Source organism: Pelobates fuscus, chromosome 4 (genome assembly GCF_036172605.1).
Source record: "Pelobates fuscus isolate aPelFus1 chromosome 4, aPelFus1.pri, whole genome shotgun sequence".
NCBI lineage: Eukaryota > Metazoa > Chordata > Amphibia > Anura > Pelobatidae > Pelobates > Pelobates fuscus.
This window is the reverse complement of record NC_086320.1, coordinates 281,332,693-281,354,360: the sequence shown is the minus strand read 5'-3', so window position 1 is coordinate 281,354,360 and position 21,668 is coordinate 281,332,693. Positions and strand designations below refer to the sequence as shown.

Below are 21,668 nucleotides of genomic sequence, written 5' to 3'. Positions count from 1 at the left end.
TGAAATTGTTCTGGACAAAGTTGGTCTTCACTCACTTCCCCATTCTTTTTGCATCTGACAGCCCATGAGCTTTTCAACCTGGAATTTCACTCCCAGCTCTCCATTTCCAGTGCAGGTAGACATTCTGGTCATATTGCAGCCACTGTGTCTACTCCATTTGTGAGATTTTTTTTAAATTTTATTTTTTTATAGAAATTATACATAAACTTTGATTTCAGTTTTGAGCTGCTTGTTAATATTTATTTTTTCTTTGTTTCTTCTTTTTTTTTTTCTCTAGGTGAAATGCTTTAAAGACCTCTTTCACTCTCTGAATGGGCAGTATTTTCTTGCCATGTGGACCTTTAGTTGAACGGTTTCTGTATTGCTTGCCTACAGTAGCGGATCATATAAAGCAATTGTGATATGACTAAACTTGTTTTGATCTCCTAGTGTTAATAGCTGGTACCTGGCACAGAGGGTTTTTTTTTTTCTTCTTTTATTTTTTTTAAAAATCCTCACAGGCCATGGACCACACAATGATGGATAGTCCTGTGACCTTGGTAATTAAAGCTCCAAATCAAAAATATGATGATCAGACAATTAATTGTTTCTTGGACTGGACAGTAGAGAAATTGAAATCTCACCTCTCTAAAGTATATCCCAGCAAACCGGTAAGTACAGTAAAAAGAATAGCTAATTATAGAAATAATGATTAATGATTTTTACATATATTTTATACATGTGATGGTCTACAACAAATATATAGACAACAGAAATGACACCCCAAAGAAGGCAAAATTAATGTGTTCCTGTGGCATTTACCTGCTCTCAGTTTATCTAGTTTTTAACGTTTAGTCTGCTGACCATTTTTTTTAATGACAGGTGATTTATGTGAATGTATATGCTGGACATGTCACACTTGAACATTCATGCATTGACTTTATCAATATATCTAAACAAGTTTTTTTTTTTTGTTTTTTTTTTAGATGACAAAGGATCAAAGGCTTGTATACTCTGGTAAACTTCTTCTTGATCACTTGCGTTTGAAAGATGTTCTCAGGAAAGTAAGTTTTGGAAAATGTATTTGTATGAAACATTGTCTTTCTTCACTGGCCTGTATTAAGTTCTAAGCAGTCGTTTTTACTCTCAACCAGATGTAGCTTGCAATATAGTTGCACCATATAAGAACGCATACACCAACAATTATTCAAATATAGTATGTGTCAACAGTAGCTGGGATGCACATCTGGTTACATCCTCTTCTTGTGTGAATTTACATCTTATTGGGGCTCAATTCAGACCAAGCAGCAATTTCATAACAATCCTTTATTATTATTATGGGCTATACATCCTTTGCCCACTCCAGCAGCAGTTTTATTTTTTTCCAGAAATACACGGTGTAATGACTTTATAAGCACAAACATTGATTGTATATACTTTTGGTTAAACATTCTGTGTACAGAACGGCAGTTGAAGACAAACCCAATAAATATATATATATATATTTAGCTGTGCAGGAAGATACAGAAATGCTTGCAGTGCCACAACAGCAAATGCAAGCTCAACTACAACATATATGTTGAATTACAAGCATGGCAATAAAATAGTCGGCACAATTTTTTAGTATAATAGGTAGGAAAACCGTCTTGGCCTAGCTGATTGCAAACAATAGATGTTGCCAGTCTTATATACATTATACATTCGTAGGCATGGAGATTAATTGGCCCCTGTTTGCATGTTCATGGTATCTTAGTGGTGTCAACTGCTACGGAGTAAGCTGGTGAAAATACAGGAGGAGACATTTGTCAGTACCTGTGTAACAGGGGACTAGTGTGAAGAGGGTGTCAAGCGTTATATGTTGAAAAGAGACAAAGCTGGAAACATATATAACAGAAACTGCGTATGAAATTCACCGTCCAGCTACTTAGATATCGTCGACCGCCCATCAGGCCCAGCCAAGTTTACATGCATGTACACACAAAAAAGTGAAAGAATTTTTTTTACATAAACATGAATATAGACTATTTGCTTTCCCCACAACTTGCAGTGTTTACGGGTTTGATAGAGTGCTAACTGTGCCCTTGGTAGATTTGTTTCAGTCCCAACCCGAGCCTAGCCAATACCCCTCTGGGGTAACACCAAATGCAGCTGAGTGAGTCCCAGTGTCGGGCCCATCTGCCCACTGTAGTGGAGACTGGCGTTGGGATTCCCAGAAGATGATGCGTCCATCGGGGTCTCTTGGGTTCTCCCTGGCTTTGTCAGGGTCCGGTACAATGAGGGATGTCGACCTCTTAGCGGTTGCACACCGGGTCTCGGCGAGGGAGGACCCATAGTAGTTTTCGATATGGCACAGCTGGTTCGATTATGCGTGTTTGCATGCAGGCGGTATAGGTAGCCTTCTTCGCCGCCATCTTCGAGCTCCCTTCGGATGGGTATCTGCTCATCTGTGGCAGGGGCGTGCGGGCTTCTCTTTATGTGAGTTTGTGGTGAACAGAACCTCGCCACAGGCTTTTGGTGGAGCCTGCTTGCCAGCCTCCTGCCCCAGGACTATGGCCCCCTGCAATAGACCTGGCTAAAATACTTTAAAAAGGCTCTGTTCGTGCAATTGGGATTATATGGTTCGGTTCCCGAACAGCCGCACGAACCAGAGACCCCCCCCAGGAGCTTGTAAAACCCTATTAACACTTAGAAATGATTCTAATCGCAATGTTCTAATTGTTTGTTTGGGTGGCCGCTGTTCACATGAATGACCATGAGGTGACAGCCATCTTGTTTGCATGAACGCAGGCAGCGGTGTTTAGTTGTCGAGTTCATGGAACTAAAATCGGACACAGAAACTCCCGAACACTGCTGGACTTCCATCATTGCCTGCATTCGGTTCTATACAATTTAGAAGGGCACTGTTCGGTGGAATCGTTCGTCTGGATGAGGGGAACAAGCTCCAGGGTAAGAACATTGACTATGTTCGGTAGTTTGTTCGGTTTTTAAACTACCGAACTAGACCGACCGCAAGCCCTGATTCTCTGGAACTCTTTTGGGTATGGGATCATGCATGTGGTTGGTCAAATTATGACTTCCAGGAAATTCCTTAACCCCTGAACCGATCTGGGTGATTTTTGGATATGTTGGTCACCCAGATCGGGGCTATCAAGGGATGTAACTTTTGTGGGGTTTTTGTGTGTTTAAAGGTATTTGGGGTTTTTTCTGTACATAGAGATAATTGAGTTTAATACAGTGGCTGACTCAATTATCTCCAAGGCACAGAGGAGGGATTACCTTGTTTTATGTGGGAGTGTCCTTGACCCGAGCGCCAATGTAATCGTGTGTATGTTTTTACTGTAGTCTACTCTCAGGTCCAGGGGGAGTGCCCCTTGCATAGAGACCTGCATATAAGACCAGTTGTGGCTACCAATAAAGGAATTCCTGCTTACCCTCAACATAGAGTCTCATCTCATGTGTGAGGGTGAACGGCTGTATTGCTCTGGGGATTGCTATATCGCTATACTCCCCTGGAATTATAATCACTTGCTCTTTTCAGAGCATATTGGAGGAGAGATCTACCCACTGGAAGCTGGATCCTGGTCTTGGGTCCAGGGTGGGTGGAGGACCTCAAAGCCCCAACCTAGCTATAATGCTGGAAGTGGGGACTACAGTGCTGATGGTGTCTGGTGCGGTGCTTGTGGTACTAGGTAAGCACTAGGAAGCAGCGATTGGCGGAGGCACCCAGTCAGGGTGCCAGGCGATCCGCCACAGAGTATACATGTGCTATAGTCTGCTGCTCTCTGCCTGCCAGTTTTGCCCAGAAGGCATCAAATATGGCATTAAGCCTGGTCAGGGTCTCAGACCTCTCTTCGCAGTGTTTGGAGTCGCACGTGGCATCCGCCATTGTGCAGGCCTCTGCTTGTGGAAGCTGCTCGTGTGGCTTCGATGCCTGTGACCTTTGTAGCCGGGCTGCCTTAAGAGAGTGGACCGGGATCACCACCACCTGTACTAAGACAGGGCGGAGCAGGCAATCTGTGGCTCTGTGCCCCCAGCGTAGGGACGAGGAGAGCGACCGCCTCTCCCCAGCTTCATCCACTGCAGGCCGCAGCGTGCCACCTCTGGTTCATGATCGCGGAAAACACTTGTGTCTGGTATCAGGTGATTCACCAAGTGCCCCCAACTTGGGTAGTCTACCCTGGCATAGTTTCAAGCTTCGTGTCGGTAAGTATTTCTATTCAATCAGCATGTGTAGTGGGAGCCCCTCCAACATGTGACTGCTCAACTTGTGGTTCAAGCTCCGCCCCCGACAAACCCAATATATAATTGAATTGATGCCTACTACTATACCCCACTCAATTTGCTGAAATATTTTGCCTTGCCTATTCATATGTCATGGCTTTATTATTATAAAGGGACATTTTAAGTACCATAAGCACTACAGCCCTTCCCTTCTCAAACCCATTGATAATATGGAATTTACATTTCTGCGCCATCAATAACAATTCCTTCCAGGCTGGATGACACTGATATGTCTGCAACTAACAATTGTTTTCATAATCAATTAATTGCTTCATTTCTTTTTATCTGATAAATAAAAATTAAATACCATGCGCATCTCCTTCATGCTCCTCTTGTTTTGCTGAATAGACTGGTGGTTCAAGTACTTTACCCTTTTAGAGTGGCTTTGAAGTTCCATGCCAGGGAATATGATGGGGAGACACTCTAACAAATCCCAACCTGCTGCAGGTGGGAACTCCTGAGATACTGACCTCCTCCTGTCACAGCCTCTTGGGGCAAAAATTGTGTATCCAAACGTGAATTACTACAAGGATTCACATTACCTCAGAGGAGAGCTTTAATCAGCCAGTCATGCTGACTACCTTACAAAACACAACACTAACCTAACCGCACAATACTCACCTGGCCACAAAAGAGACATCTCAAATTTAATGGTGGACATTAAGAACTTTTTCACAACAGAACTGACTGTCCTGAAGGAAGATGTCAGCACTCTTACTGTATGGAGAGGCCAAAGAGAAGACATCCATGGAGTTTGCATTAAGCCAAAAGCTAACTAAAACTTGCTCTCTTCTTACTTCTGAGGTAGAAAAAAAAATCGAAGATGGAGTAAGGCAAAGTAACCTCAAAGCCTAGGAGGGTTGGATAGGGAACAAAGAGATTAAAAGGTATTATGGGAGGGAACAATTAGGTAGAACAAACTATATACAGGTTAGCAATTAAAGTAGAAGGAGCAGGAAGTGCGCGTAGAAGAAAATAAAAGGAGAAAGGGTAGGAGGACCAGCAAAAAAGCATCTTATACACCTGCACCTTGTGATTGACACAGATAGTTAGAGGTGATATGCCATCCCAAACATTCAACAATCACTGGCTTCCTCTGTGGATCCAGGATCCGTCCCCATGCAGCTATGTAAGGAAATTTAATTTGTGTGTAGTGTTATGAGTGCTATATGTAAGGTGGATGAGGTGTATCGATTCGCTCTTTTTTTTTTTTTTTTTTTTTTTTAAAGGTTAAGGGGGCAGGACCTGCTTGTTTAACTATCGGGAGACAGACCAGGTTGTGTAATTGAAGGTATCTAAAGCCAAGCCAATCTCAGAGTTCCATCAGTGCAGTCCAAGGTACAGTGGGCACTCAGAGTCCTACACAGTCAGCTGGACTCCCACACCAAGAATCCGCAGACCTCTGTCTCCCGCGCCACTTCAGCTACTGCTGAATGTATATCACCTCATGTCTCACCCAACTCTGGCCACATGCTTGGTGCAGGCGCAGTCCACCTCCGCCACCGGTACACCGGAGTGTACACCAGTCCCACATGGCTCTCGGGGTCAGGGACAGGTCTCCCCTCAAACCCAGAGACTAAGGCCTCCACAGCTCCAGAGGTCAAGTGTCTTGTGGACCCCATGGCAGGACAGTACCCCTTGAGGGCTTCAATACAGCACGCCGCAGGTAAGTATCAGCATGCACTCTGGGCAAATGGGTGAATCTGTGTGCAGCACTCAAAGAGGGACATGGAGGGAATCTCATCACGTGACGCTGACATCCCATGCGGATTCCCAGGTCACTGTGAAATCACCATGTCGCATGCTGGGATGGCCCCCCACCCACCGGGGGTGAGGGCGGAAACGAGCCCCCACATACACTCCTCCAGCCTAAGCGTAGCAGCCCCTCGGAGCAATTCAGTTTTTCCGGTGCACCTAGCGTAGGTGTTCCCCCTTCCAAATATGTTGATTGTGATGTCATAGATATGCTCAATAAGTGTAGCCCTTTTCTGGGGCTCCAGCTCAGAGCCACAGACGATGGCTGCCGTTCTGGTCGGCAGGCCCGGCCCCACCATATTTAAAATCTGACTGAATCTGCTTTCTTTTCTTTCTTTTTCTTTCTTTCTTTCTTTTTTTTTCTCCTTTTTCCCCTTGTTCAGTAGGTTAGTAAGTGGGAGACCTCTCACAGGTTAAGGATCAAGGCAGTAGGTAATATTAACTAGAAACATTTGCACCCATATGTTTGTGAAATTCCAATGAACCACAGACGTAATAAAGGATCACATACTTTTAGTTACAATAGCTAATTTTTGTAATGAACTGAATTACACTATCTTTTATTAATTTCTTTATTACAGCAAGATGAGTATCACATGGTTCATCTAGTGTGTGCTTCCCGGACCCCTCCTAACTCTCCTAAAATCTGCTCCAGTAGGGATAATGGAGCCACAAGCACCCACAGAAGAACCGAAAGTGAACGCTTTTCTGTAAGTAATGCATTATGGGGTTTTTGCAATACTGGAATAAGTTATTTTAACTCCGAATGCTGATGGTTTGCATGGCAAGCCCTCACTTAAAAACGCATTAAATCAGAAATATTTTATGTGATATTATTTTGGCATTCATATAGCGCTAACTTATTCCACAGTGCAAACAAATATTTAACAATAAATAAGACAATTACAAAATGTAACAGCAACAATAGGTTGATGAGGACCCTGCTCAAGCAAGCTTCCAATGTTAAACCTCATCTAAAAGAAGAGGCGGGGGCTTCTTACCAGCATTGCTGTTTGCTAATCTATAGGAGTGCATAACTCTGCAACAAACTCTATACCCTCAAAATAAAATAAATGCACTGGGAACTTTTAATTATTTATTTTTCCCAGCCGTGAAGGGGTAACAGAGAGTTTACTACTACTACTTGGTAAATTAAGAAAAAAATTCATGCTTATTTAATTAATTCACTACTGTAGTTTTGTGTTTGCTTTTCTGCAGTACCAGATTTTTTTTAGTACTTATTTTATGTTTGATATTATGCTTTATATATCCCTTTTCTGCTCCTTAAATATTCCTACCTATATATCTTTCAATGTAACTATTTTCCACTTACTTTGATGTTCCAGCTGGTCCAAGAAAATCCCTTTTCTGTTCTCTAGTACTGTGTTGATGTTATTATTAGTGATAAATTGCCAGCGTTTTCTTGGAGAGCAAAATCTATTGAATATCCAAATAAGTTTAAATGGAAAAATATTTTATTATGAGAGATCTGTTTATTGCATCAGCTGTTAGGACATTTTTTTTCTTTCTAGTTTTTTGTTGATATTCTTAATTCACGAAACCTCATTTGTGTATTCCAGAGATCAGAACAATCAGGACCAGCCTCCACTGTGTCACCAGCTCAAGACATGCCATCAACATCCTCTATATCAAGGCCTGAAGAAAACCTAAGAAATCGACATGCTTCTCAAATGTACACTAACCCTATACATAACCAACCTTTTTCTTATTTTAGACAACAGTAAGTTGAACTACAGGAGTAAAACTAATGCTTATGTCTGGTATCTATATCTAGCCACATACCTTCAATATCTAGCTTTTTCTCTATTGATTATATATGCAGACACGCATACGTTTTCCAGATTTCCGTTGCATTTAGAGCCATTGATCGTTGTTTTGTTTTGTGTTTTTCTGTTTTTTTTTTCCTGACAATACTACTTTTCAATGGGAGCTCAAATCGCAACAATACCCTTTATTTCCTTTCTCTAGTACATTATGACATCACTTGAAAAAAAATCCCTGTAGGGGACCTGCTGGTGTGACAGGGAAGATGTAATACAGTTAACTTCAACCTATATCTGCATAACAATATGCTGTATATAATTTTATGCAATATCTACACAGCTCTCAATTTAAATGTCTGCAGAATTACGGATTTCTCCAGGATCCTCAGTTTCCACATTGACTTTGTTCACCAGCTTGCCAGCTCTGCAATGATATCACTAATATAACACCCCAAGTTCCTTTCTTTTCCAAAGTGATTGGCCCTTCTTTGGAACACTCACAAAGCAGGGCAATACTCCCTCATAATTCCAACATGCTTCATGTCTTTATTGCCAATACCAAGAGTTCAGGTGAACAAAGAGCTTTTCAGTCTCACTGTTTTCTATTCTACCCTGGCCTGCTCAATGTTGTATTCCAAATACACATGCATCTATATTGCAATTTGAATGAAACTCTCAAACATCACTTTTGGCAACAAACTGTTATTACATTTGGTTTTGTTTATTGCTTCTTTCAGTATGTGGATGATCAGCTGTATAGAACATTGTAATAAGTGATGGCTAATTTAATTAAAATCGAATTGACAGCTAGTTTGTTAAACTTAGCTGAATAGCACATGCCAACTTAGAAGATAACCTGATGTCTTATTTTTTTCTGTGTGTGTTTTTAGCCCTGTAGGTAATCCAGTTCCTGGGCAAGGAGGCCCTGCTGTGTTTCCAGTCTTTTCAGCCATCAGCCCTTTACAAGTGATGTGGTGGCAGCAGATGTACGCCCGACAGTACTACATGCAGTAGTAAGTATGAACTGTTTTATTAGCATAAACGCTTATATTGATTTTTCTTTTACATATATTATGACATACTGTGAACTGTTGCAACTCAGAACACTCCAACAAGCTTATGAAGTTTGTATTATTTAGGTAAGCATACTATGGAGTAGCACTTAAAAGAACTATAGAAAGAGGTCAATCTTCAAATGCAAGTAGTCTACACAAATTGTGAAGACAGGGCTTACAGAAAGCTATGAAATATTAAGTCACTTTCAGGACAGCTCTAAAGTTTAGATTTCTATTGTTTTGTCATTGCAGTTGTGTTTTTTTTTAATTAACTAATTGATTTTATTTGACTAAAGCACCCATTTATTTGTTTTAGCCAAGCAGCAGCCAGTCATCAGACTACACAAGAAACTCAGAGTGAACGTCCAGCCAGCCCACCTGCCATTAATTCTGAAAGACCTCCTCCAAACCCTCCTAGAGCTGTTCCGAATGTTGCACCTGAAGTAAACCCAAATGTACAAATGAATGCTCAGGGTGGGCCAGTGATGAATGAAGAAGACATAAACCGTGATTGGCTTGACTGGCTTTACACAGTGTCTCGAGCAGCCATCCTTCTCAGCATAGTGTATTTCTACTCTTCCTTCAGCCGCTTTGTAATGGTCATGGGTGCTATGATACTTGTGTATATGTAAGTACTGCTTATGATGTGTGGAAATAGTTAGTACTCTTACTCATGTTCACAATGGCACATCACATGTGAGAATGCTTGGAATGACTGTAAAATAAAAGTATATTTATATATTCTATGCGACATGGACCTTTTTCTAATGCACCATTGTATTATACAGTGAAACATAGACTATGACGGCAGATAAGAACCATTTGGCCCATCTAGTCTGCCCAATTTTCTAAATACTTTCATTAGTCCCTGGCCTTATCTTATAGTTAGGATAACCTCATGCCTATCCCACGCATGCTTAAACTCCTTTACTGTGTTAACCTCTACCACTTCAGCTGGAAGCTATTCCATGCATCCACTACCCTCTCAGTAAAGTAATAGTTCCTTATACTATTTTTAAACCTTTGCCCCTCTAATTTAAGACTATGTCCTCTTGTTGTGGTAGTTTTTCTTCTTTTAAATATAGTCTCCTCCTTTACTGTGTTGATTCCCTTTATGTATTTAAATGTTTCTATCATATCCCCCCTGTCTCGTCTTTTCTCCAAGCTATGCATGTTAAGATCCTTTAACCTTTCCTGGTAAGTTTTATCCTGCAATCCATGAACCAGTTTAGTAGCACTTCTCTGAACACCATCGAAGGTATCAATATCCTTCTGGAGATACGGTCTCCAGTACTGCGTACAATACTCCAAGTGAGGTCTCACCAGTGTTCTGTACAATGGCATGAGCACTTCCCTCTTTCTACTGCTAATACCTCTCCCTATACCACCAAGTATTCTGCTAGCATATCCTGCTGATCTATTACATTGGCTGCCTATCTTTAAGTCATCAGAAATAATCACTCCTAAATCCCTTTCCTCAGATGTTGAGGTTAGGACTCTATCAAATATTCTGTACTCTGCATTTGGGTTTTTACGTCCAAGATGCATTATCTTGCACTTATCCACATTAAATGTCAGTTGCCACAACTCTGACCATTTTTCTAGTTTACCTAAATCATTTGCCTTTTGGCTTATCCCTCCTGGAACATCAACCCTGTTACATATCTTAGTATCATCAGCAAAAAGACATACCTTACCATCAAGACCTTCTGCAATATCACTAATAAAAATATTAAAGAGAATGGATCCAAGTACAGATCCCTGACGTACCCCACTGGTGACAAGCCCATGCTTCGAATAAACTCCATTGACTACAACCCTCTGTTGCCTGTCACTCAGCCACTGCCTTACCCATTCAACAATATTGGAATCCAAACTTAAAGATTGCAATTTAATGGTAAGCCTTCTATGTGCAACAGTATCAAAAGCCTTACTGAAATCTAGGTAAGCAATGTCTACTGCACCACCCTGATCTATTATTTTAGTTACCCAATCAAAAAAATCAATAAGATTAGTTTGTCATGATCTCCCTGTAAACCCATGTTGTCTCTGATCTTGAAATCCATGTGTTTTTAAATGTTCAACAATCCTATCCTTTAACATGGTTTCCATCACTTTCCCCACTACTGAAGTAAGGCTTACTGGCCTATAGTTGCCCGACTCCTCCCTACTACCTTTCTTGTGAATGGGCACAACATTCGCTAACTTCCAATCTTCTGCAACTACTCCTGTTAACAATGACTGGTTAAATAAATCCATTAATGGTTTTGCTAGTACACCACTAAGCTCTTTTAATAACTTTGGGTGTATTCCATCAGGTCCCATTGACTTATTTGTTTTTACTTTTGACAGTTGAAATAGAACCTCTTCCTCTGTAAACTCACATGTAACAAATGACTAATTTTTCAATTTTCCTAACTGAGGCCCCTTTCCTTCATTTTCATCTCTAAATACTGAACAAAAATATTAATTGAGGCAGTCAGCTAGACCTTTATACTCTTCTACATACCTTCCTTCTTTTTTATTTTGATTCTAACTAATCCTTGTTTTACTTTCCTTTTCTCATTTATGTATCTAAAAAATGTTTTGCCCCCCCCCCCTTTTTTTAAATGGGCTGTGCTGTTTTCATTTCTGTGTGTGATTTGGAAGCTCTTATAACTTGCTTAGCCTCTTTCTGCCTAATCTAATAGATCCTTCTGTCTTCCTAACTCTGTATTGTTTATAATTGCTAAATGCTAACTTTTAGTTTTTTACTATTTTGGCCACATCTGTGGAGTACCACAGTGGTTTCTTGAATTTTTTGCTTTTACTGAGAAGCCAAATGCAATTTTCTGTTGCCTTCAGCAGTGCAACTTTTAAATAATCCAATTTCTCTTGGACTCCATTTAAATTGCTCCAGTCTGTTAATTACTCCTTTACACATATTCTATTTTTAGAAAAGTCAGTTTTTCTAAAGTCTAAAACTTTTGTTTTTGTGTGGTGTGATTCAGTCACTGTTCTTATATTAAACCCACACTGACTGATGATCACTGGATCCTAAACTTTCACCTACAGTAATATCTTGTACCAAATCTCCATTTGTTAACACTAAATCTAGTATGGCCTCTTTACGAGTTGGCTCCTCAACGACTTGTTTTAGAGACAATCCCAGTAGGGAGTTTAGAATATGTGTGCTCCTGGCACAAGCAGCTATATTGGTTTTCCAGTTCACATCAGGAAGATTAAAGTCACCCATGATGATAACTTCCCCTTTCATTCTCATTTTAGCTAACTTCTACTTGTCCCGAGGGCCTATAAATCACACCTACTCGAGTTACTGTGTGATTACCAAATTCTAACGTAACCCAAACAGACTCTATGTTCGCCTCACTAGATTTTATTAGGCTAGATTTTATGCTATCCTTTACAGGGCCACCCCTCCCCCTTTCTTGCCTTCCCTGTCTTTTCTATAAAAAGAGTACCCTGGTATTGCTATGTCCCAGTAATTGTTCTCATTATACCATGTCTCAGTAACAGCGACTAAATCTACATCATCAGTTGCCATTATTGCCACAGGTTCATGGATCTTATTCTTTAAACTGCGAGCATTTGTAGACATGACTCTAAGCGAATCATTTTTAACACAGGCACCTTCTGTCCTTGTTTTGGGGGGCAATTGGATTTTATCACACGTTTATGTCAAACTTACCCCATTCCTGCAATTAAAATACACATTTAATTTAATGGACTCTGACAGCCCCACACATGAAAGAACAAGTGAATTGCTCAAAATTAAGTGTGCCCTTTCAGAAAATAATGTAGTAATAGGATACCCATTTAACTAAACTATGTAAATATATACTGCTATTATTGCAACAGCTTTCTGTCATTTTGTAGATAGGATATATTAAATTACTAAAACTCTTATTTTTAAGGAGGATTTTACATATGTTTACAAAATTATTTTATTTAGTTTCTTTTTATTTCCCCCCACTTTTTAATTTTTCCATTTCATTTTATTTATTTTTGAATTTTAAATTTGTGTTGTTTGAGATGTTTATTGTTATTACATTATATGTATATAAATATTTAAAAAATGCAATAAAAATGTTTGAAACAAATAAAATACATGAAATACATCAAATGAAAAATATGCTTTACCACCTATTTCCAACTGGGGTTTAAATAGTTCATCCCACTCACAACTCCACTCGTTTACATTTGGGGGCATAATTACTGCCCCTGCAGCCTTGCAAATGAAAACAATGCAGTTTAAGTTTTACAGTTTACATGCATACTAGTTGTTGTCAGACATTCAGTCACTAGGAGCTTCAAACTAGATTCAAGATTTAATCTATTTGACAACAAAGTATGATAATGACTGACTCTGTGCTTGTCTGATGCTTATTTACGAGAAGAACTGGATTCAGTGCTTCTCTATGAGAAGCATTAGATTACGGGTTCACGGTGATTGCTGCTTGTGTATGGTTTCCTCAGTGCTTCTCTATGAGGAGCATCTGATTGGATAAAACTCATAGGGATTAATGACTTGATCAGTGAAGCAGTGATTAGATTGTCCTGGAATAAAGATGAGATTGATGAGTTTTTGTTTTTTCTTCCTGATAAAAAATAAAAATAAAAAATGGGACGCAATACAATTATAAGTAACATATCTATTTCCTTTAAATATTTAGGAGACATTACAGAAACCCTAAAGTTCACTTTATATAACCTTATTAACGCCTTATTATCTGCTTCATTAGAAAGACTTACTTATGCTTTCCATTAATAATAGGCATCAGGCTGGATGGTTTCCATTTCGACAAGAAGGTCAACAGCCAGCAAGAGTCAATGTTGTAGATGTGGATCGAGAGAGAGCAGACAATGATTTTCAGGACATGGTAAATACTCATAGCCATTTATTTTTAACATATTCTCTATTTTTCTTCCTCTTAAGTAACATTGTTTACCCTTTTATTAATGTCAAAGCATCATTTGATGGTTTCATTTAACCAGTGAGAACCAATATATGTCCATACTGTAGGACAACTGGAGGACATCAAGCATTCTGCTTATCAACAGAAGATCTTTGCAGGATTGCTGATTTAAAATTGGCTGCTCATTTGCTGGCAGAGGGTCTTTTTTTTTTTTTTTTTTTTTTAATTCTTTATTTTTGTTGTGCAGGTAGGTACATTGTTAGGTCAAGCGCCACAACAGCGCACACTTTGAGTACACGGATAACAGTGGCAACAGTACATGCACATTTTTTAAATTTAAGTTTTAACAGTTCTATCTTATCCAAGAAGTATGCTGAACAATAGGTAGTACATAAGGTAGATAATGGTGAAAAGTGAAGGAGTCATGCCTGTGAAAGCTTTCTAGGTATAACAAAGAAAAAGTAACGTATATGGATAACATTGAGTATGAGCAGGTGCGTTGCTAAGGTGAGGCTATGTACATTGTTACGAACATGAACATCTTATAACGTGTTAACGGTGTTGGTTACAAGGCTCAATAGTTTGGTCAGGCCATAGGCTAGAGGTGGATGGCTATGGCGGCAACGTATCGTCCCGCACCCAACATAGTTAAAAAAAAAAAAAAAAAAAAAGACTGCCTTACTATATGCATACAAGCTGCTCACATTAAATAGTTAGTGCTACGAACGGCTAAATACAAACGGCTAGATACGGAGGGCTAAAGACAAATGCCTGTTCTGTTTTACTCTCATAGTGGGAGTGATAAGGAAAGTGCCTGGAACGAAAAGCAAATTAACATGGACAACAGTGGGGTGAAAAAGGTGTATCGTTAGTAGTGTATGGTTAAAATGAGAATGCATTTATCTATGGAAATCTTAAGGGTACGCCCAGGCACGGGTTAGTGGGGCTGGAAGTTAGGGGACATTTGTGGTGTAGGTAGTGTGATTTCCTATGGCGTTATTGCTGTGTGAAGGGTAACATGGTGGCACGGCAATGGTACCAGCTTACAGGCTTATGAGCGAACATAGTTACATGCATGGCCGCGTTAGCAGCATTGTACACAGAGTGTTAGTGTCGCTCTAGTCCAAGAGAGAACTTAGAATGTTCTGGATAGGAAGGCTGTCAAACAGCAACTTGCCCTCGTTCGCCAAGTGGGCTCCAGAGGATGTGGTGGTCACCAGCGTTGTGAGCTAGCAGAGTGTCGTCGGTGCCAGGGATTTTGTGGCATTGAATAGACACAAGCTGATTGAGTTTTGCGTGGGTAGGTTGGCGGGAGGTCTCCTACTGGAGTGTATGTCCAGGGTTTAGGTGGTGACTGCCGTATAATTATCGTCGTGGGGTCTTCGTGGTACGAATGGGGCTGCTCCAGCCGGGTCCCATGTGTGTGTCATTGCTGTGGTGCTTGTTCCTCCGTTTGTGAGTGCGTCCCGTGGGAGGCCCAGAGTCTCCAGGATGGCCGCAGCTCCTTCGAGATCCCGGATAGGGTATGTGTTGCCGGCCTGGAGGACCGTTAGAACATGGGATCCCCGCCAACCATAGGGGATGTCCTTGGCTCTGAGCAAAGAAGTGAAAGGCTGTAGTGTCCTGCGCCACCCCAAGGTGCTCCCCGATAAGTCAGCGAAGAAAGTGAGGCTCGAGTTCTCGAAATTGTAGGGGGTTTTCCCCTTGAGTGCCCCCATTACTGCAGCCTTGTCTTGTTTAGTATGAAAACAGACTATTAAGTCCCGTGGGGCCGTGGTGGGTGCCTTTGAGGGTTTCGGGATGCGGAACACATCTGCAATCATCACCCCTTTCGCCTGTTTAGGTGCGAGTAGAGCTGTGAACAGCCGCCTCACGCAGTGCGGTATTTCTGCGTCTGGGATCACTTCAGCCAGGCCTCTGATTTTAAGGTTTTTGCTGCGCCTGTAATCTTCGATTGCCGCGAATCTCTGTTCTGTGGCAGCATGGTGTCGGTGGAGTGTTTGGATCTCCTGTATCAGGTGAGTAATTTGTGCCTTTGTGTCGTGGGAGTCCTTTTCCACAGTTCCCATCCGACCCTGTAGGCCCTGCAAGTTTTTGCGGAAGGCAGCCATGTCCCCCTGAAGGTCTCTTCGCAAGCCTGCCAGTAGCTCCTGCATGTCCGCCCTGGTCACCGGTGCGGAATCCGATTTGGTAGTAGTTGTTACCGGCCTCTGGCTGGGCTCTGGCAGGGGGGGCAAGTGGAAGTTCCTGGGCTCTATGAGCTGGTCGTCCGAGAAAGCGGAGCTCTCACCCTTATAGGCGGCCATCTTGGGTAAAGAGGCGCCATGTGCCTGCCTCCATAAGTCTCCAATGCTGGAGCCTGGTTTCGGCTTGTCCGGTTTTTGTTTCTTTATTTTTCGTCCCATATTAGCCCGGGTTGCCTGGGGATTTGGTTTTTCTCGGTTATTAGGGTTTTAATGCCGTTTAAAGTCGACGGAGCTCGGGTACTATGCGACCGTTCAGCTCCGTAGCTTGGCTCCGCCCCCCCGGCAGAGGGTCTTTAACGCGGATTGCAATGTCCTTGTAAAAAGTTAAGGGTTATTCAAGTTTCAAAATCACTAGAACCCACTGTGGTGGTTATGATGCCAGAAGTACTGTGGGGGCAAACTTGGGTCCCACCGGATGGCGAGTATGCTGAATTGCTGGCTGAACTGACATCTAGCTTCTGCAGGAGGTTATGATGCTGATCCTGCCATTTATTTGTTGGCTGAGAGTTGAGTGCAAAAAATATGGAGAATCTGTACTATTTTTTTTTCTTCTGTGTGAGGATTTATTTTCTTGTTTTGAATATATAGATAGATAGATTCGACTTTTTGGTAGTTGGTTGTGAAACTATCCTCCAAGGTTTGAATATCTTGGCCTATTATACACATGCTTGAATTTATTATATATATTTTCTGGAGTTGGTTCATAAAGATTGATTTGTACCTTTCTTAAAAAAATTTAATCTCTAGATCTGTCTGAATGTGCAGTTAAAATTCCGCTAGTCCTCCTGGTGTCTTTCTACGCTTGTTGTTGATGATTCATACCTGGGATATAGCACTTCCTACTGACAATTTTAGGAAATAACTGTTTGACAGTTGATTATAATATATATATATAAAAAAAAAAAAAAAGAAGAGATTTTAACTCGCATTATATACATGCTAGCATGGAGGCTCTGTTTTCTTTCTAACCAGCCAATTAAGATCCACTGAATATATAGCATGGAGATCCATTTTTTGTTTTTAAAGCTATGGATATTTATTGCTGCAGGACCAAGTTCAAATGATTTATTCGTTAATAAAAAATAACAAGTAGTAATGTGTTTTGGGTGTAGGAAACTTTATATCTATATCTAAGGTAGATTACAGGAACAAACTGCAACAAAAAAAAAAGGCAAAATAATAAACACCTGCACTTTATTTTTGTATTTAAATTGTCTGGATATAGAAATATAAAAGTCAGCTTTTAGAATTTACTGTATGGCTTAATAATTTGAGCCATTTATTTAAGATAATAAATACAATGAAATAATGACCTGTATGTTGATTTTTTTTTCCTTTATTTTTTATTTTTTCTATTTTTCTCAGAAGACATTCAGATTACAACATAGCACATAGATTACTTGACAGAGAAAATTGTGTTACATTGCTATATGATGTCGTATAGCAGAGAGGAATGTACAGACAATATATATGCAAGTAGAGTTACGGCATTTAAATATAATAATAATTTTGGGCGTTCATGACCAAATGGTAACCGAACATTCAATAAACGTAGTTGTAGTAATAATAAACACCTCTCTCCACTTTGTGGTAAACTGGTTAATATAAAGACTAAAATGGCAAGTATTAATTAGTTTTGAAACTCTCTCTCAGGTCTTGAGGATTTTATACTTTTTGGAAATAACCAAAAAAAGGAGTTTTGGGAATGATGAAAGAGGAGACGAGAGAGAGAGAGAGGAAAAAGCAGAAAAGTAATGAGGGATCAGGGGGTCTCTGGTCGGCAGTGTCAGGGGCCATTCTTATAGTCTTCCCATGGCTAAAGAGATTATTTTGAAGAGCAAAAGCTGTGACCTGATCATTTTCTCTGACTGAAAGGAGCATGATCAGATGTTGACAGCCGCTGCTCCCGTCCTAGTAAGTTATAAGATAGCTTTCAGTGTAAAGCAGCACAGCTGTATTTTTATTTGAATTGTTTTTCAATTATTGCGGATACTGCACAATACAAAGAATGATTCTGCAACTCTACTGAAAACCCACCAATAGATCACAATATATGCCCTTAAAAAGCACCAACATATTATGTCACAAAGAATGTAGTTCTAAACAGGAAAAATGAATTATTCCATGAACCATAAAGGCAGCACTCACCCAGTGCACCTTAGGTAAGTGGAGCTGTCCTCTTCAAACCTTCTGTAACAACTTACTTTCTTCCTTCTACATTTGAATAATAAAGTAAAACATCCACAATGTGAAATATTTTTAAAACCGTTTTTTCCCTTTTTTTATTTTTAAAGAAATGTTGATACATCGGAGGAGTTTAAACAAAAGAATGGAATGAGAGAAGTTAAAAAACGTGTTACTGTGTGCATGCCTCTACATATAGTGCATGTGTGTGGATGTATATAAAGATACAAAGTGTCCTTGCACATTGGCTCACAAAGTATTGTCTAAAATGCCGGGTGCCAGTCCTAGGCGTATACACACACATTTATTTATATATATATATATATATATATATAAAATCAGTCCTCCACCAAGACCTTTATTAAGACACCATCAACAAACAGCAACACACTATACTTAGGGGAGTAAACAAAAAAACAAAAAAAAGAGGCAAAAACATGTGTTTACCGCTCCTGAACAGCACGTAAAAAATAGGGAAACATTCACTACAGATCCAGCATGGATTAAAGGGACTAGTAGGCAAATGTATCCAAAGGACACAACATTGCAAATCAATCTACTCAGTATTGTGAGACAACTATAAAGAAATTACTGTGACAAAAATCTGTGACAACTACAAAACCACCATACAAAGAAAAAAAGTAAAGAATCGAAAATTCATGCACTGGAGGATAATAACAAAATGAATGAAAACAATGTATGGCAAATGAATGAAGAGAATGCCTCATGGTGTAACAGTTTACGGGCACGATTCTCACCCCAAGGTGATAGCAGAATGTGGTCGATGCCCATAAATATCTATGTGGGTAATTGGTGACATGCCTCCAAAAAACAAGTCACCAGTTTGTCAGAAAAGCCATCCTTGTCTGCTAGCCTCATGGACAAACAATGCCCTTCTCATTCATTTATGTAGTTTATTTTCAGTTTTACCCACCTAGACAAATCTAGTCATATATGGCATCACTTTGTATGTGTGTGTATGTATATATGAGCATGTATGTGTGTATGCATATATGTATAAATTCATTTGAGGTCCTATGCTACTAACCAGGCAAAAAAGGTTGCTCACCACTGCAAGCCATAGCATACTAGGTGTGAATTTCTACTCGCCAGGGCTAAAATATCACTAGCTAGTAGTAAATGGAAATTGTGAGCCCTGTATGTATGTTTATGTAGGTACGTACGTGTGTGTAGATTTTTCATTTTTGTCATACCAGTAACCCAGTGCTCGCTAAACCCAATGCACATTATAGGGATGTAAAAGCATACACTTTGTTAATGGAGAACCACTTATAGACCTTTGTTGCTTTCTCTCAAAAGGAACGTAGGATGGATGAAGGATTGGTGGATGAGGGAAGAGATGACACAGGAGATGATGCAGCAGCAGTTCCACACCCAGGACTTGTGGCATCTGCATGGTCCTTCATTACAACCTTCTTCACATCACTGATCCCAGAAGGCCCTCCATAAATTGCAAATTACGCTACGAATTTACTGCCAGCTGCATTTAAAAGAAGAACAGGGGGATCCTTAGAAAAAGTGTTTCAGAAAAAAAAACGTGCAATCAAACTTTTTTCATTTGTTTTTGTTGTACTGTACAGTTTTTTTTTCCTTCCTATTTCAAGCACAAGGTGGACTTATAATTTCTTTCTCTTTAAAAAAAGAAAGTACACACTTTAGAGAAGTATAAAAGGTAAGAGGATGTGTCTTCCATGTGTTTTTTTATTTTGTCTTTATCAAAAGCATTTAATGTATGCTATGTTCGTCTTTCAAGACTGCCTTTAGCTCACCAACTTGTCAAGAGTGTTAAACCCTAAATTCATGTTGAATAAATGGTATTAATTCTCTTCTGGTGGCAGATAAAACCTTCTATTCAGTAGTATGTTCTGTTACTGAAGAGTGCTGGTTGTGAACAGGAGGAGCAGAGCGGGTGTGTGTCTATAATATATAGAGATTTAATCGCCAAACAGAAATGGTTTATTGAATAAGACCCAATGCTTTTTCTAATTGTGAGTGCCAGTTCCTAAAAATAGTGTTACATCAATCTATTGGCACCGGGGGGAGTTAAGTATGAAAAGTAATTTAAAGGGGAAATCTCTAGTAGTAGAACAATCTGTTTCCATGGGGATTGCTCAACTGTTAAATATTTCTACTAGAATTGCTTTTTGTATGTAACCAGTCTCTTGATTTACTGTATAGTTACAAATTGTGTTTTGAGCCTTTTGAAATGCCTTAAATAATGGTAATGATACTAAACGTAAGACAAAGAAAACAAATGGGACTTACATGGTGGATATCTATGGCAAAGCATGGTATGAAAGGTGCTAGTTTTATAGGACAGAAGTGATACTTTGCTGTCCCTGTATTATTGTAAGGTATTATTTCATAGTATTAACATATTTTTCTTTGTTTCACTTTTAATAAATCTTATCGTGAACCTTTAAGTAATTTATTTTGGACTACTGTGCTGAATGAATAATGAGTATTCACTGGGTTCAAATGGTTTCCAGCAAATGCCTAACTTCAGAGCAAAGATGAATGTTCGATTGAGGTTTGGCACAGGTCTCACATTTTTCATTTGGCACTAGGGAGTGAAAATATAACCCTGACAAGTAGAAAGAAATTCACCACTGCTGAGGGTGCCATGGACTCTCCGGGTTTGCAATGGCGAGTAGCTTTTAAGATCCAGTTAGTAGTGTAGGAACCAATCTCAGGAATATTTATTAACATTCAGTATTGGAAAAACGTTAAAACCAAGACTCTCTTTTCTCACCTACAACTTAATTATTATTACTATTTAAAAAAAAAAAAAAAAAAAAAACTATTTAGATTGTAAAGCCTACTGATGCAGTATGGTTCTGTTACCACCTGGTAACATTCTGAGGGGGACTTGTTTGTATGAGGATTCAACACATTAGTTTTAACTAGGCCATGTGTATCATTTTGATTTCGCAACAGGGACCTTTCCTTTTTTTTTTTTTTATTCTTTATTTTATTTGTGCTTAGCGTGAACAATCATGTTTGCACTGCCACGATAGCTGGTGCAAGCAGGTACAGAAACATACATTAACATAGGAATGGCATTAAAATACATAGCACAGTTTTTTTTTTTTTTTTTATATTCAGGATGGGAAACATGTTGGAGGTTAAGCATGGAATCATGGTTGCACAAAAGATCTGCCTGTCTCGATATTTAGTAATCCAGTAAACTGGTCAATCATGCAGCCTATGGGGATTAACATGCTAGCTGGACATAGCTGAGACTTGCTTGGTACATAAGGTCACATCACTGCACTATCTGTGTATATTATTAGCATTTTACGTCAAGAGCTAACAGATTGTATACATGCTGTACAGTTATATTTGCCCGAGTAGGTTAATTGTAAATCTGTTTAGACATATTAGCTAACATTAATTGGGTGTCACTGGTGAGACAATTGCATGAAATGAACGATTATAACATTTGAG

At 39.7% G+C, this 21,668-nt stretch overlaps 1 protein-coding gene across 1 annotated transcript; it reads left to right on the top strand.

Moving 5' to 3' along the window:
• The first annotated feature begins 479 nt into the window (after positions 1-479).
• On the top strand, positions 480-20,644 carry HERPUD2 (HERPUD family member 2). Its single transcript, XM_063452149.1, has 8 exons — positions 480-650; positions 966-1,043; positions 6,597-6,725; positions 7,596-7,756; positions 8,690-8,812; positions 9,171-9,482; positions 13,629-13,734; positions 19,521-20,644. Exons 1-8 carry the CDS (start codon positions 504-506, stop codon positions 19,668-19,670), a joined length of 1,206 nt encoding a protein of 401 aa, XP_063308219.1. The 5' UTR covers positions 480-503; the 3' UTR covers positions 19,671-20,644.
• The last annotated feature ends 1,024 nt before the right edge of the window (positions 20,645-21,668 follow it).